The sequence below is a fragment of the Gracilinanus agilis genome, chromosome 4 (genome assembly GCF_016433145.1).
Source record: "Gracilinanus agilis isolate LMUSP501 chromosome 4, AgileGrace, whole genome shotgun sequence".
In the NCBI taxonomy this organism is placed as follows: Eukaryota; Metazoa; Chordata; class Mammalia; order Didelphimorphia; family Didelphidae; genus Gracilinanus; species Gracilinanus agilis.
The window spans coordinates 479464691-479482014 of NC_058133.1; the positions used below are offsets into that span (position 1 = coordinate 479464691).

Consider the following 17324-nt stretch of genomic DNA (forward strand, 5'->3'; position numbering starts at 1 on the left):
TGGCTGCTATTTTCAGAGACAAACGACAGCTGAGGTAGGTTTAGACAGACGTGGGGACAGGGGACAGCAGCTGCCCAGAGCTAGAACCAACTGGTCATTTGGAGAAGTGCTTTGGGGAGGCAGGGCTGAGAGAAGAAGGAGAAGTCCTTCAGCACCCCGCTTCCCACCCCTTCTCCTCGCCTCCCTTCCCCAAATTGCTCTCTCCCTTCCAGACAGAGTGTAAAGCTGGCACCCTTTGTTTTAAACGTTTTAGTCCGTACCCATGACCCCCAGCCTTTTCAAGTTCAAATCCTGCCTTAGCCATTTCTTAGTTCTGTGACTCTAAGAAAGTCATTCTACTTTTTTTCTGCCTCAGTTTACTCATCTGTTAAATGAGAGGGTTGGACTTGATAGCTTCTTATGTGTTCCAGCTCTAAATCTATATTCTTATATATGAGGATTAAAAAAAAAAGTAAACCCTTATCTACTGCCTTAGAATCAATACTGTATATTGGTTCCAAGGAAAAAGAGCCGCAAGGGCTAGGCAATGGGGGTTAAGTGACTTATCCAGGGTCACCCAGCTAGGAAGTATCTGAGGCCACATTTGAATCCAGGACCTCCCATTTCTAGGCCTGGTTCTCAATCCACTGAGTCACCCAACTGCCCCCCTCCAATTTTTTTTAAACAAAATCTCTTACTTTCTATCTTAGAATCAATATTGTGTCGGTTCCAAGTGTAAGATGGAAATTAATATCCAATAACTCCAAGTATTATATTTTGTAAGATTTATTAATAATCATTTGAAGTAGAACAAATACAAGAACCAAAGTAAAAACCAGAGTAAAGCAAGCTTTCCCAGCTGAGTTCGCAGGGAAAAGAGAGAGAGCGGGGCGGGTCACACAAAAACTTTATCTTCAAAACCACGACATAACATGAGGACCAAAGCAGGATGCTGAGGTTTAGAGACCTGGAAAGACAGTTCTAATTATACACAAGGCAGAACAGTGTAAAGGGCTAGACAATGAAGGTTAAGTGACTTGCTTAGGGTCAAGTAGGGAAGTGTCTGAGGCCACATTTGAACCCAGGACCTCCCATCTCAAGGCCTAGCTCTCGATCCACTGAGCTACCCAGCTGTCCTCACTGTATGAGAATTTTATTTTATTTTAATTTTTCTTTATTTTATTCCAGTAACAAATTTACACATAAGTTTTCTAAGGTTACATGATTCCTGTAGTCTCCCTCCCCATCATGGAGTTGACACGCAATTCCCCTGGGTTACACATGTATTATCACTCAAAACCTATTTCCATATTATTCATTTTTGTAATAGAGTCATCTTTTAAAACCAAAACTCCAAATCATATACACAAATAATCAAGTGGTAAATCATGTTTTCTTCTGCATTTCTTCTGCATGAGGATTTTTTTAAAACGTATCTTAAAATTTTATGATATTCTTCTACAGATGGTATGGTTGTGGTTCAGTCATATCAGACTCCTTGTGAGGTCATTTAGAATTTTCTTAGCAAAGATACTAGAGTGGTTTGCCACTTCCTTCTCCAGCTCATCTTACAGATGAGGAAACTGAGGCAAATGGGGTAAAGTGACTTGCCCAGGATTACACAGCTAGTAAGAGTCTGAGGTTGGATTTGAATTCACAAAGAGGAGTCTTGCTGACTCTAAACCTGGAGCTCTATCCACTGTAGCACTTAGCTTCTTGGGTGAGACCAGATGACTTCTAAAGTCTTTTGTAGCTCCAGATTTCTGATTCAAATCCTACTTGGGCTTACTGTCTGAATGGCAAGGGGCCTCAGTTCTCCTTTATAAAATAATACATATTGGGGGCTGCTCGGTAGCTCAGTGGAATGAGAGCCAGGCCTAGAGACGGGAGGTCCTACGTTCAAATCTGGCCTCAAACACTTCCTGGCTGTGTGACCCTGGGCAAGTCACTTAACCCCCATTGCCTAGCCCTTACTGCTCTTCTGCCTTGGAGCCAATACACAGTATTGACTCCAAGACAGAAGGTAAGGGCTTAAAAATAAATAAGGAAAAAAAATACATATTTAAAAAGTAACAATACATATATGAACAAAACATTTTTATTCAGTCTACAGATGGTATAGTTACTTCCTTGTAAGGTCTTATATGTATTTGGGGACTCCTTGGTTAGTCTTAGGCTTGCTACTTTTTTCTCTTTCCCTTTTGTTTATTTTTTTAATTCTCTTTTATCTTTGTTATAAGAGAAGGTTCACTGGGTAGTGGAGGAGAGAAGGATATATTCAGAAATGAAGGTGATATAAAAACAAAAGAGATCAATTAAAATTAGATAAAAAGGAAAAGAAACTCACCTGTCTTGTATCTGGAGACCAGACTCCTTACAAGTCTCCCCAAATGTCCAGAAATAAATGGGAATTAGGGATAAAGAGGATCATAGATTCAGAGCTGGAGGGGACCTCAAGTCCAGCTCCCTACTCCAGTTTTACAGGTGAGGAAACTGACTTGCAAGTAGTTATTTCTGCCCAGATCATGTAGGTAGTAAGAGACAAAGGTTATTTTTGAACCCAGATCTCCTGACTCTTGGGCCCTTGATTTTTCCTCTATACTAATCTATTTCTGAGACCCAATAAGGCTTAGAAATCTTTACTGCAAGGAGCAGCTAGGGAGCATAGTGGATAGAGAGCCAGGTCGGGAGTGGAGAGGTCCTGGGTTCATATTCTGACCTCAGACACTTCCAAGCTGTATGACCCTGAGCAAATTATTTAACCCTAATTGCCCAGTCCTTAACTGCTCTCCTGCCTTGGAACTGATACTTGGAAGGTAAGGGTTTTGTTTTTTATTGCTTGTTTGTTTTTTAATCTTTACTACAGGAAAAGTAAAATAAGGGCAGGAAAAGGACAATATTGAGGAAATCTTCAGGTATCCGAGGCCCAGAAATCTTCTGCTTAATGCTGTGCCCAACCCAGATGTTTCCTTCTTATCACCCTCTGGGCAGGCCATCTTCCTCACTGAATGTTATACACTCTTTCTGAATAAGAGTTGTTTTATTTCTATTTTTGTGTCCCCAGCATGCAGCAAAGTGTCTGACACACAGAAGGTGCTTAATCAATGATTGTTGCCTGACTGGTTGATCCTCACTCCTGAGTTATTGTTAGGTCATGTCCACATTCTATTTGCTGGTAAATGAGATGCTGGAGTGTAGTGAAGATGCCTGAATAGTGTTATAGGGTGCAGAACCCCCTCATGTAGTGGGCTACAATGTGAACCCCTGGGTTTGGGAAGGGTACCTTTTGCAAGAATGCAAAACTCCAAACTTAGCTTAAAAGTAAAAAGAGAGGGGGCAGCTGGGTAGCTCAGTGGATTGAGAGTCAGGCCTAGAGATGGGAGGACCTAGGTTCAAATCTGACCTCAGACACTTCCCAGCTATGTGACCCTGGGCAAGTCACTTGACCCCCATTGCCCATCCTTACCACTCTTCTACCTAGGAGCCAATACACAGAAGTTAAGGGTTTAAAAAAAAAAAAAAAGGTAAAAAGAGAAATTTATTAATTTGGAAAGTAATGTTGAGAATGGCCAGGAAAATAGCAAGGTGGGATAGCATGGTGGAACAGCTAGATGGGGAGCTGTTCCTTGGGGGGGGGGCAGCATGGATGGAAAAGCTGTCTCTCCCAGTTACAGGGTGAGTGGGACAACCCTAGGGGTTGCTCCCTGAATGCTTCAGTTCAGGGGTTTTTATACTCTTTACAACAGTGAGTACGTGACTCTAGTGTGGTGACCACTCAGGCATTGGGTGGGGGTTTCGGTCTGCCTGAAGACATGGGGGTGACCCTCATAGTTCAGAGGCCAGATGGATGTCTGAGATACAACTTGATGATATCAAGGAGGTGTATCTCTCTGTCCATCTAAAGCAGGGGTCGGCAACCTTTTTGGCTGTGAGAGCCATAAATGCCACATTTTTAAAAATGTAATTTCGTGAGAGCCGTCCAGTGCTCACAGTGCGCTCCTGTAACAGCGCCTGAAAAAAAATTGACTTTATGGCTCCTGCAGAAAGAGCCATATCTGGCCCTCAAAAAAAAGAGCCAGATATGGCTCGAGAGCCATACGTTGCCAACCCCTCATCTAAAGGATGATACAAGGAGGATAAGCCTCTCAAGGTCTTATAGGAGTTATCAGATGTTTTGGGTTAGGAGTCACAAGAAAGTAAGGGAACAAAGGAATTTCCCTGCTTATAGTTTGCCTGAAACACTTCTAATAGTTTTGGGGGTACAACACCCATGCCAAATATGATGGTAGGAGGGAAGAGGAGATACAGCTGAGAGACATCTTGGAAGAAGGTTCAATTTGATCTGCCTTTTAAAGCTGGCATCATCATGGAATCCAGCTAGTCCAACCTCTTCTAATTACAAATGAGGAGACAGAGGGGTCAAGCAACATACTCAAAGTCACAAAGAATTAGTAAGGAAAAGAAATGGGATTTGAATCCAAGTCCTCTTCCTCCAAATCAGAGGTATTTAACACTGCATTTAACACTGCATTAGTCTTGGCAATTTTACAAAACTTCTACACTTCCCTAATCTCATTCAGGTGTAAAATAAGAATTAAGCACTTTATAAATATTATCTTATTTGATCCTCACGACAACCCTGAGAGGTAGCTGCTATTATGATCCCTATTTTACAGATGAAGACACTGAGGTAAACAGAGGTTAAGTGATATGCTCAGGGTCACACAGCTTAGTTAAATTCCCGAGTCAGCATTCAAACTCAGGTCTTCTATCCAAGTCTAATGTTCTAACCACTTCATGGTTATAAATCTTCTGATCCTTATAATTCAGTCCCATTTAGCCAATGTGACAGTGGCAGCCAGTGGAGAAGGTTCTGAGGAAAGACAGAAGTCCTGTTTACCACTTAGCAGCCAATACTGTTTTTGCAAGTACTCACCCTCTGTTCCCCCAGGGCCTTCTACTTCCTTGGGGATGGCCTTGGATTCATCTCTTTGTTTCCCTTTTATTCTCTGTTTTATTTTTATCTTTAACTTAGCAAACATCAAACAAAAGGAGCATTTCCCAGAATCTCCACAGACCTAACCAAAGGAGGGGACTTAATCTCCCAAACTTCCATTACTCTGAGCTGGCTCGCTCTTCCCTCCCTTCCTCCCTCCCTCCCTTCCTTCCTTCCTTCCTTCCTTCCTTCCTCTTTCTCTCTTTCTTTCTAGCCTGGGCTCTCTCTTGTGCTTGAAGAACAAGTTTCAGCTGGAGAGGAAGGGAAGGAGCTGGTGGGTTTGTCGTCAAGGGAACAGCCTTTAACTAGGCTCTGTTTACAAAAGCAATTTCAGGCTGGATCTAGCCCATCAGCTCTCTTAAGAAGCTTGCCTCCTACTTCCTAGGAGTATGACTCTGGTCAAGTCATTTAGCCTCTTACGACTGATACTAAGACAGAAGGTAAGGGAAGAAGGAGGAGGAATATGAGGAGGAGAAGCCTGGCTCCTGAGACATGGATGGGCAGAGTGATTTATGCCCCAATTCATACTACAGCTTTTGAAATATTGTACTGTAAAATAGTGGAGTAAATGCCCTTATTTTTAATCCCATGAAATCCCCCTGTCAGTGGCTCACGAGTATCTATTTCCTTTATAAATCAAATCACAGTGATTTCCTATTGGTAACAATGTTACATTATTTCATTATTCTTTTCCTCTCTCTTATCGTGACATTTTTATAGCTTCCGGAGCAATGCAGAGAGAGATGGACTTGGAATTCTGGCTCTATACTACTTGTGTGACCTTGGACAAGTTGCCTCAGTTTCCTCAAACTGCAAATGAGATTGAACTAGATCCATCAGTTACTGTCTGACAGCACAAGGACAGAATTGCTGTAAGGCATTACCTTGGTTCTTTGATACAAAGATAAAAATGAGCGAATTTACGAAGGGGAAAGCAACAAGTACACTTCAGGATAGGTCCTGGATCTGTGATTTTATTAGTAGGTATAGAAAAGTCTGGGATAAGGAACTTCCCTCCCTTCTATCTAGAAAAGTCTCTGCCACTTAAGCTTAGAGAATTGCCTAGAAATGCGGAGAGCTTGTCACTTGCCCAATCTGGTCTGAAGGACAGTCTGGGTCCAAGGACACCACCGGCAGTTTCTCACAGCACACAAGGATGTACAAGACAAATACAAAATAAGGACAAAATTTTTCTGGGAGGCATTAACAGTTGGTGAGTATGGGAAAGGCTTTCTGTAGAAGGCAGTAAGGATGTCTTCTCTAATGGGGGGAGGGAAGGAGGGAATTAACTGGAATTTTAATGAAACAAATAAATTTTGATTTTAATAAAAAATAAAAAAGAAGAAAAAGGTGGTAGTGCTTTGACTGATCTTCGATTCTAAATACGCTAAAGTGGAAGCAACTGCGGGCGCTGGTGAATATTTACCATCTCTCTGGAGATGTACACAGGGCACACACGTGTTTAATCTGTGTTTATTAATACTTTCGCCGTCACTTCCTTTAAGTTTAGCCAGTTAACAAAGCCCGATTTGTAGCGTTTGATTATCCCCGAGGTGCGAACGCTTACTGAGAAAATCTAACCTTTGGTCCCCTCGGTAGCGTTCCGGGACTGGTGAAGGGGAGAGACAGCTCGTGCAAAATCCCGGAGAGCGGATTAGGAAAGCCACAGTAAACCGAATAGCGTCAGAGCGCCGTTCCACCTCCCAATCTAAACTCCTATCCAGGATTCTGGAGTCTTCCCACCTAGAGCCAATACGCCCCGCCCTCTCTCAGCTACAGCGAAGGCTGAAGCGAGGTCCCGCCGCGGCACCAGGGGGCAGAGTGCTGCCTGGGAGACGCTGTGCAGGCGGCGCTCTAGACCTCCAGACTCGTTTCACTCCACGTGGGGACTCGGGATGGCGGCGGAAGCTACAGTGAGCCGGCTTGGGGTTTGGGAACCATCGGGTAGTGGGCAGGGGAACAGTTCACGCACTGCCGCCCCCTGTGGGTTCGTGGCTGGGCTGCGTGGGGATCTCTGGGGTCGGAGTGAGCCAATAGCCGTCACCCCTCCTTCCCTATAGCAGTTCCCGCCCCTTCCCTGAGTGTCCGTGTCCAGCGATCCCTTCCCCATTTCCCTGAAGGAGCGCTCACGCCATCCACGAGTGACCGTGACAGGACGAGGGCTGCAGGAGGGTGTCCCAAAAGATTGAGCTTCCCCCTTCCTCGGCCTCGACACCCTTTACTGGAGCTCTCACTTCCTTCTCTCTTCATATCCGTGGCAGGGCGAGGGCCTGCGTGGGGATGTGCAGCGGCTGCTGGTCCAGTTTCAAGATGAGGGCGGGCAGCTGCTGGGCTCGCCCTTCGACGTGCCCGTGGACATTACCCCGGACAAGCTCCAGCTCGTCTGTAATGCGCTGCTGGGCAAGGTAGGGAGCCCCCACTTACCTCACGGACCCCGACCTGGGAGCCCTGGAGCCTCAGTTTACCCATCTGTAAACGATAGCCCCAGATCCTGTCCAGCCTTAAATCTGGAGGTCCATAAATGCCTCCTGGGGGATGGATTCCTGGGGCTGTAATTGAAGGAAAAGAAACTACATCGTTTAGCATTTTATTTTATTTTTTTATAAAACCCCACTATCCCTCTTAGACTCAATATTGTGTATTGGCTCCAAGGCAGAAGAGCAGTAAAGACTAGGTAATGGGGTTACGTGACTTGTCCAGGGTCACTCAGTATCTGAGGTCAAATTTAAACCCAGAACCTCAAACTCCAAGCCTGTCTCTCTGTTCACTGAGCCAGCTGGCTGCCCCGCCAAACAGTCATTTATTAAGCACCAATCATGTACCCGGCATGGGAGAGGGTGGAGGGAGTCTCTGAACTTGAGAGTTGGGCTTCTCAACCAAGGGTCTGTGAATTTTGCCGTTGTGAAAAATCTTTTTTTTTTTAATTGATAGTAATAGCAATATAATTGATTTCTTTTGTAACCCAGTATATTTCATTTTATGCAGTTTTTTTAATCCCTTACTTTCTTTTCTGTCTTAGATTCAATACTATGTATTGATCCTTCCTTTCAATACTGTGTATTGATTCTAAGGCAGAAGAGCAGTAAGGACTAAGTAATGAGGGTTAAGTGACTTGCCCAGGGTCACACAGCTAGGAAGTGTCTGAAGCCAGATTTTATACAATGAAAAACATCTTAACAGGTGTCTTTTGTAATCCTATATATTTTATTTTATACAGTTAAAAACAGTGTGCTGATAAGGGGTCTATAAGTCTTCCAGGCACAGAAAAGTTAAAGCCTCCACACTGGAGACAGCATTTAGGGATGACTCCTGACCTCAGGAGCCTGCAGTCTGTTTGTCGTGAGGGAAGAGCAGAGAATTCCTGTTGGTTTATGTTTTTGGCTGGATGAGGAGCTCTTAGAGACAAGCCTCTCTGTAGGGTTGGTGATAGAGCGTGTGCTGCCTGACACTAGCCCAGGAGGGCTTCGGGGTGCAGAAAGCAGGGATTTCTTTTGCTCAAGCTACCTATTTTGGTTACTAGGATTTTTTTCCTTCCCTTTTTCAAGAGATAAGGAGCTGGGCAGCTGGGTGGCTCCGTGGATAGAGAGTCAGGTCTGGAGACTGAAGGTCCTGGGCTGCAAGTCTGGCCTCAGACACTTCCTAGCTGTATGACCCTGGGCAAGTCACTTAACCCCCTTTGCCCAGCCTTTACTGCTCTTGTGTCTTGGAACTATTATACAGTATCCATTCTAAGACAGAAGGTAAGAGTTTTGTTTTTTGTTTTTGTTTATTTTAAAGAAGAGGGGGCACAGGCAGCGAGGTGGCTCAGTGACAGAGGGAGATGGGTTCCAGTCTGGCCTCAGACCCTTCCTTCCTGGCTGCGTGACCCTGGACAAGTCACTTTACTCAGCCCTTAGCCCTCTTCTGCCCCGGAGTCCACGCTCGGGGTCAGGTCTAAGACAAGGTGGGGGCCCCGCTGGCTCCTCTGTGTGGGTTCAGTCGCTCCTGTCGCCCCCCAGGAAGATCCACTCCCCTTGGCCTTTTACATCCACGATGCGGAAATCGTCGCTTCTCTGGAGAAGACGCTGGAGTCGCAGCCGGTGGAAACTGAGAAGGTCCTTGAGATCATTTACCAGCCGCAGGCGGTGTTCCGGGTGCGAGCCGTGGCCCGCTGCACCAGCTCCCTGGAGGGCCACTCCGAGGCCGTCATCTCTGTGGCCTTCAGCCCCACCGGAAAGTAAGGGCGCCCCGGGGGGAGGCAGCGGCCTCTGGGCTGGGGAAGGGCCAGGCTTTGGGGGTCCCGAGCGGTCGCCGTCCTGTCCGGGGAGGGGGCCCAGGATGGTGCCCCGGCCCTGCCCGCCGTGCTGCAAAAGGCTGCGTGGCTCTGTTTGGGGGCCGATGGCGCTGCTGCTTCTGCCCTTTGAAAGAGAAAAAGGGAATCCCGAGAGCCCCGGCTTGGGAGCGTGTGCTGGCCGCACCGAGGGGCTCCCCGCGGGGAGCCTGCGGTGCCAGCCTCTGCCTCCCCCAGGTACCTGGCCAGCGGCTCCGGGGACACCACCGTGCGCTTCTGGGACCTCTCCACGGAGACGCCGCACTTCACGTCCAGAGGTCAGTGTGGGGGCACGAGGGCCGGGGAGGGGGCTCTGGGGAGGCCGTCCTCAGTCACCACCGCCCCGGGCTGGGCCTCCTCCTGCCAAGGGAAGAGAGGTGGGGCGGCAGCGAGGAGGTGGGGCGCACGGCTCGGGCCTGGGGAGGGGCCGGGGGTCTCCCGGGCCCTCCTGCATCCCCCGCCCTGGCCCTGCCGTCCTAGGTCACAGACACTGGGTCCTCAGCATTGCCTGGTCCCCGGATGGCAAGAAGCTGGCCTCGGGCTGTAAGAACGGCCAGGTGAGTGGCGACCCCCCGCCCCGGCTGAGAACCTCCCCTGGGCTTGTGTCTCCTGAGGCGGGCCCAGGCGGTCTCCCTCCGTCCTGTCCCCCGAGGACGGATGAAGGAGACATTTGTGGAGCACCTGGCGGGGCGGGCGATGGACCGATCCAGGCTGGGGTGAGGGCTGGGGTCGGGGCCTCACCCCAGCCTCTTCCCCCTCAGATTCTCCTGTGGGACCCAAACAGCGGGCAGCAGCTGGGCAGGGGCCTCGCCGGACACAGCAAGTGGATCACAGGGCTGAGCTGGGAGCCCCTACACATGTAAGTGCCCGTGGGGGCCGGGGGCGTTGGGGAGTGGGCCTGGGAGCCCCCAGCTGGAAGCGGTGAGCCAAGTGAGGACGCCCTCACCACACAGCCCAGGCTCTCCCAGCGGGCACCAGGCGCCCCACAAGAGGAAGCCTTTTGGGGGGGGGGTCTTAGCAGGGCAAAGGATTGGAAGGGAACACACAGGGGAAGCCAGGGCCCCCTTGGCCAGGGGTGACAGCTCCCTCCCCTCCCAGGAACCCCGAGTGCCGCTACGTGGCCAGCAGCTCCAAGGACGGCAGCGTCCGGATCTGGGACACGTCGGTGGGCCGCTGCGACCGCATCCTCACTGGACACACTCAGTCCGTCACCTGCGTCAGATGGGGAGGGGACGGCCTGCTCTACTCGGCCTCCCAGGACCGGACCATCAAAGTGTGGAGGCCCCACGACGTAAGAGGCTGGGTTAGAGCGGGGGGGGGGGGCGCCCTCGTTTTGTGGAGGATGAGGCTGGAGCCCTAAAAGGGTAAAAGGGACTCGTCCAGGGTCACACAGCGAGCAAGGAGCAGCACCAGGACATAAACTGAGGCCTTCTCGTCCCAACTTCTCTTGTCGTTAAACTCTTCCCTTCGGGGCCTGACGCTATCCATCGGGGCTGCTCCCGCCACGACACCAAGGCTCGGGGCGAGGGTTCTTCATCTTTTGGGGGCTCCTAGACCCCTCCGGCAGTAGTCAGTGACGCTTATGGCCCAGCCCTTCTCAGAGTCAGGATTTTAAACATATGGGATAAAAGACTTCAGGAAATGGTTATGTTAAAATATGATCTTTAGAAAGGAGCCTTTCCTGAGTTTAAGTGTCCCACGTCGCAGCGAGTGAGAGGGCGAGTGCGGGACCTGCAATAAGCAAATTCAGACTGTTTTTGAGCTGATTTATTGAGGTCATGTGAGGGCAGCGAGTAGGCGTGGGAGTGTCCTCTGTGAGGTCAAATCCGGCCTCAGACACGGACTAGCCGTGACCCCGGGCAGGTCCCTCACTCCTGTCTGCCTTCGTTTCCTCGTCTGTCAAATGAGCCAAAGGAGGAAACGGCAAACCACTTCGGTATCTTTTCCAAGAAAACCCCAAGTGAGGGGCAGCCGGGCAGCTCAGTGGACGGAGAGCCAGGCCTAGAGATGGGAGGTCCCGGGTTCAAATACGGCCTCAGTATTGACTCTAAGGCGGAATCCGGTCAGGGTTCAAAAAAGAAAAGAAAAGGAAACCCCAAGTTGGGTCACAGAGTCTGGCATGACAGAACAACAGCAGCCTCGAGGTCGTGGCAGTCTAGCTCGAGAGCCAGAGGGAACAGTCTCGTCTGTTTTACAGACAAGGAAACTGAGGTCGGCCTTTTTTGGAGGCAGCAGATATCAGAGGGAGGATTTAAATCCAGGCCCCCGGCCTTAGGCATGTGTGTCATCTGCTGTTCCCCCTCTTTCAGGGGGTGCTCTGCAGGACCCTCCAGGGCCACGCTCACTGGGTGAACACCATGGCCCTCAGCACCGATTACGTCCTCCGAACGGGGGCCTTCGAGCCGGCGGAGGCCTCCATCAATGCCCAGGATGTCCGGGGCTCCCGTGAGTGGGGGAAGGGCTGGGGGGAGAGGAAGGCCCGGGGCAGCCTCCACAAGGAGGACCCTTCAAACTTGATCCTTTTCTCTTTTCTCTGCCACCATGGACAGTGCAGGAGCTGAAGCAGAGAGCGCTGGGCCGGTACAACCAGATTAGGGTGAGTGGGATGTGCCGAGGGGGTCATTCAGCTTCTTGGGTCCAGCCAAAGCCCTCCCTCCGGACCTCCCCTCTTCCAGGAGGCCTTCCTTGGTTCATCACCTCCATCCTTCCCTGGAGGCCAGCATAGGAAGGGCCTTAGACGTGCCTGACAGAGGGGTGAAGTGAGGCAGAGCCTGGCTGCTGGCTGTGTTCTGTGCGAGGGTTTAGTGACTGCAGGCAGGGTCTGCAGTGCAGGGAGGGCTGAGAAAGGGCGGCCCAGAGGCTGGAGCCGCGCTCAGAGCCAGCCTTGGACCTTTCCAGCAGTTTTCTCCTCTGCCAGCCGGGGATGATGGGGCCTGGCTCTCCCTGAGGGTGAGCTCGCAGGGTAGGCACACGGCAGCCTTCACAAGCTCTGCCCAAAGGGCAGTCGTTGCTCAGCGACTCACCCAGGGTCTCCCAGGCAGGTCCGAAGCAGGATTCAGACTCGGCTTTTCCCAGCTCCAAGCCCAGCCCCGAGCAGGAAAAGGGGCTTCCTGGGTTCCTCTCACCCCCAGAGGAGGGCCTGGTCCAGCTGCTGTTGGTTTCTGTCGCCCTTGACGACTCTCCCTGAGACTCAGATGATGCCTCTCCGTGTCTTATCCCCAGGGGTTGGGGCCAGAGAGGCTGGTCTCGGGATCTGATGACTTCACGCTGTTCCTGTGGTCGCCCGCAGAGGACAAGAAGCCCCTCCAGCGGATGACGGGACATCAGGCCCTCATCAACGAGGTGCTCTTCTCCCCGGATGCTCGGATCATCGCCAGCGCCTCCTTTGACAAGTCGGTCAAATTGTGGGACGGCAAGACGGGCAAGTGAGTGGGGGGGCAGGAAGGGAGGAGGTGTGGAGATGGGCTTGAGGGGTGGCCCTCAGGGGGTGGGGTGGGGGGCTGCTGGAAGGGCCTCTGAGTCATCTGCTGTTAGTCTGCCCTTTTAATGAGAGTCTCGAGCCCCCCCCCCCATGTGACTTCACATCAGAGCCTCCGTTCTGATCTGTAAAATGAAGGGGTTGGACTCCATAGCCCCCAGGACTCCATAGCCTCTATATCTAAATCTGTTCCTTTCAGAGGACAGATACATCCCCAAGGCCACAAACATACTGGTGCGGAGAAGCCAGTCTAAATAGATTTAAAGAGATAGAGGGAGGAAAACAGACTATTATTTCAAGGGTTTTTTTTTTTCCAATGTACATGTAAAAACAATTTTTAACAGTTTTTTTAATTTTGAGTTCCAAATTCTCTTCCTCCCTCCTTTTCCCTCTCAATGAGAAGGGAAGCCATTTGATGTGTTAGACATGTGCGGTCACACAAAACATCTTTCTCTCCGTCATGCTGTCAAAGAAGACAGACCAAAAAAAGCCTCGAGAAAGATAAGTTCTTTTAAAAGTCGGCTTCGGTCTGTACTCAGACACATCGTTCTTTCTCTGGAGGTGGAGCATTTTTCATCTGGAGTCCTTTGGAATTGTTTAGCTCGTGTCCTGGTCAGAGCATTGTACAGGGTTGCTGTTACTGTGTACGCTGTTCTCTGCTTCTGCTCACTTCACTTTGCACCAGTTCATGCTTCATGCAGGTTTTTCCTGATTTTTCTGAAACCATCCTTGTCATTTCTTATCACACAATTGTCCATTACAGTCATAGACCACAACTTGTTCAGCCATTCCCCATCTGATGGGCAGCCCCTCAATTTCTAATTCTTTGCCACCACAGAAAGTTCAGCTATAAATATTTTTGTGTATTTTTTATTGGACTTCCTTGTGCTACAGACCTAGTAGGGGCATTGCTGGGTCAGAGTATGCCCAGTTTTATAGCCCTTTGGGTGCAGTTCCAAATTACCTTCTAGAATGTTTGGATAATTTCACAACTCCACCAACAGTGCATTAGTGTCCCAATTTTCTCATGTCCCCTCCAACATTTGTCATTTTCCTTTTCTGCCTTATTAGTCAATCTGATAGGTGTGAGGCAGGACCTCAGGGATGTTTTCAATGGCATTTCTCTGATCAATAATGATTTCGAGCAGTTTTTCCTATGACTATAGGTAACTTTGGTTGCATGTATTAATCACCTACCATATGCCAAGCCCTGGGGAGACAAAGATAAAAATAAAACCCTTAGTACACTGCATTGAAGCAGACTGAAAGAATAAAGCTCCCAAACTAGGATGAGGAGAATGAGGGGCTTCCTCCCCTCAGCATATACAAGCAGTAACAACCTCTTGGATCTCTTGAGCCACATCTCCTCTGAGGTCTTCTCTTCTACTACCTCCCTCTCATTTCTTTACTACTCTGTTTGTTCCTGTAACTGAAGGAGCACAGGATGAGAGATTTATTCTTTATTTTATCTTTTTAATAGAAAATTTTATTTAATTAGTTTAGAATATTTTTCCATGGTTACAAGATTCATGTTCTTTTCCTCTCCCCGCCATAGCCGATGTGCATTTCCACTGGTTTTTTATGTGTATCATCGATCAAGACCTATTTCCATAGTATTGAGAGTTGTACTAGGGTGATTATTTAAAGCAGTGGTTCCCAAACTTTTTTGGCCTGCCACCCCCTTTCCAGAAAAAATATTACTTAGCGCCCCCTGTCACATACTATCATTGCCCCCTTAGTTATTCACCACCCCCAAATGCACCTGTGGCCATCACTGCTCTCCTAGATCGCTGCAGCACCCACCAGGGGGCGGTGGTGCCCACTTTGGGAATCACTGATTTAGAGTCTGCATCCCCATTCATGTCCGCCTCAACCCATGTGATCAAGCAGTTGTTTTTCTTCTGTGTTTCTGCTCCCGCAGTTCTTCCTCTGAGTGTGGGTAGCGTCTTTTCCTTAAATCCCTCAGAACTGTCCTGGGTTATTGCATTGCTGCCAGTACAGAAGTCCATTACATTCTATTTTACCACAGTATATCAGTCTCTGTGTATAATGTTCTCCTGGTTCTGTTCCTTTCACTCTGCATCAGTTCCTGGAGGTCTTTCCAGTTCACATGGAATTCCTCCAGTTCTTTATTCCTTTGAGCACAATAGTATTCCAGGATGAGAGATTTAGAAGGGACCTTGACATTCATCTAATCTACTCTCCCATTTTCCAAATGAGGAAACTTGAGTCCCAGGTGTCAAAGGCAGGATTTGAATCCAAATCTTTTGATTCCAAAGTCATTGCTCTTTTTCTGTTAACCTTGATATTTCCACTGCCTTGGGAACAAACAATATCTTGGAGGCTAATCAGGAAAGGCTTCCTAGAGAAGGTTAATTTTAAGGTATAAGAAGGAGAAAAAGAGGATTCCAGATAGAATAAAATACATTCCGGAGAGGAGAGAGAAAATGAGTTGCAGGTTAAAGCTTTGATGAGTGACAAAAACATGAAATTAAAGGATTAAAGCATAACAAGGGAGGGCTAAAAACTAGGCAGGAAATCATACAGGACCATTGAGCAAGGGAAGGACCCCATCCTCCTCCTCTGACCCAGGTACCTGGCCTCCCTCCGAGGCCACGTGGCAGCCGTGTACCAGATCGCCTGGTCCGCAGACAGCCGGCTCCTGGTGAGCGGGAGCAGCGACAGCACCCTCAAGGTGTGGGATGTGAAGACTCGGAAGCTGGCCGTAGACCTCCCTGGTCATGCTGATGAGGTACCCTCACCCGGGGAGCCAGGGGAAGGGCGGGCAGGCGGGAACTAGGTCTGCTGCTGCCTCACTGGCCTTGCCTTTGACTTGGGGTCTCCCTTTGGCTTCAGGTGTTTGCTGTAGACTGGAGTCCTGATGGTCAGCGGGTAGCAAGCGGTGGGAAGGACAAATGTCTCCGCATGTGAGTGTCTGGGGAACCGCCATAGGCCAGGGGCTTGGGCTTGGGGGGAGCCACCGTAGGCCAGGGGCTTGGGGGGAGCCACTGGCTTCAAGGCTCGCCTGTGGCCACCCCCATTTCCCTCTGCATGCAAACAGGTTCAGGGTCCCTCCCCACCAGTGTCTGGAATTAGGGGTTCTTTTAAAATTTTTTTTCCTTGAAAATTTACTTTTTTCCTCATTTACATGTAAAAAACAATTTTTAACCTTGTTTTTAAAATTTTTTGATCCCAATTCTCCCCTCCCTCCCTCCCTTCTTCCCCGCCACAACAAGCAATCTAGTATAGATTTTACATGTGCAATCATGTCAAACATTTTTCTGCGTCCGTTTTGTAGAAGAGAACTCGTTTCCATCTGTATTCAGACTCTGTCAGTCCTTCCTCTGGAAGCAGATGGCGTGTTTCATCATGAGTTCAGGCTTGTTCCTTTTAAAGCTCTTAGACCAACTCGTGGCTCCCTCAGCGCTCAGATTTTCAGAATCTCTTCTTAAATGGAAGATTGACCCAAGACTTCTTAAATGGCAGCCGGGGGGTTGGGGTAGGGGGACAGGAGCAGGTGGGGGCTCGGTGGGTGGAGCACTGAGTTCAGATCCTTCCTTGGGACCCCAGGCAGTCACCTGGCCTCTGTGTCTAGCGGGAATTGCCAAAGCTAAATCTGGGAGATCTGTGGTTCTCCGCATGTGCTTAGGCAAGTCTCTAAGCCTCCATTTCCCCATCTGTAACATGAGGGGCTTGGCCTGGACAGCCTCCACGGCCCCTTCTAGCTCCAAGTTCTGTGATCCTGTGATGGGGAGTCCCCACCCCCTTGCCCCTTGTTGGGGGCTGGCGAGGTGGATGGGCGGCGGGTCCCAGGGAATGAGGCACCAAGACACGGGCCTTCACCTCGGAAGGAGCTGGGGCGGCGTGGCTATCACCGGGGTGGGGGTGGGGGGTCCGAGGCCCTTCTCGGCCCTTTTTGTGGGAAGAATCGCTTTTGGGTGAAAGCTGTCCTGACGCCCCCTTTTGTCCACAGATGGAGGAGGTGAAATCTAGGGAGCCTTCCCGCTCCTCCCCCTCACCTTGCAAATCCACAGCTCCATTTCCACCACCGCTGCTGTCGGGGTGTGGGACGGGCTTTCTGCCGTCACTCGTGGCCCTGGGACCCCCCTCGGAGACAGACGGATGATGCAGATGGAGAAGGACGCAGCCGGCGAGTGACGGGGCTCTGAATGGCCTTGGACCCCCCTCGGCCCCCCACACTGCTGGAGCTGGAGACCAGGAAGGCCTCCGCGCTGCCGGCTGTTTTCCCTTCCTAAATGTCGGCTGCCTACAGCGCAGGACGCCTCTATTTTTGCCAAATAAATTATTTTTCTGTGCTTCTTAGCTGAGTTTGTTGTCCAATTTGATGATGCCCTTGTTGAGCCCCTGACCTCCCCCTGGGCAAGGCTCCACCCTGGAGGCAGCGAGCAGGGAGCTGCTCAGGGTTAGGAAGACACGCATGCAGAGCTAGCTCGGATGCCCACTAGCCGTGTGTCCCTGGGCAAGTCACTTCACCTCTGCTCACCCTCACCCTCTGGAGAAGAAAACGGCAGCTGCTCCAGTATCTGCAAGACTGAGGGCCC

General features: G+C 49.8%; 1 protein-coding gene across 1 annotated transcript; it reads left to right on the plus strand.

The window, feature by feature from the left end:
• Window positions 1-6870: 6870 nt before the first annotated feature.
• NLE1 (notchless homolog 1) lies at window positions 6871-17068 on the plus strand. Its single transcript, XM_044675569.1, has 13 exons — window positions 6871-6888; window positions 7237-7380; window positions 8974-9191; window positions 9483-9562; window positions 9765-9841; window positions 10046-10143; window positions 10383-10575; window positions 11594-11729; window positions 11834-11880; window positions 12507-12709; window positions 15355-15514; window positions 15619-15689; window positions 16736-17068. The coding sequence occupies exons 1-13, from the start codon at window positions 6871-6873 to the stop codon at window positions 16746-16748; spliced, it is 1458 nt and encodes a 485-aa protein (XP_044531504.1). The 3' UTR covers window positions 16749-17068.
• The last annotated feature ends 256 nt before the right edge of the window (window positions 17069-17324 follow it).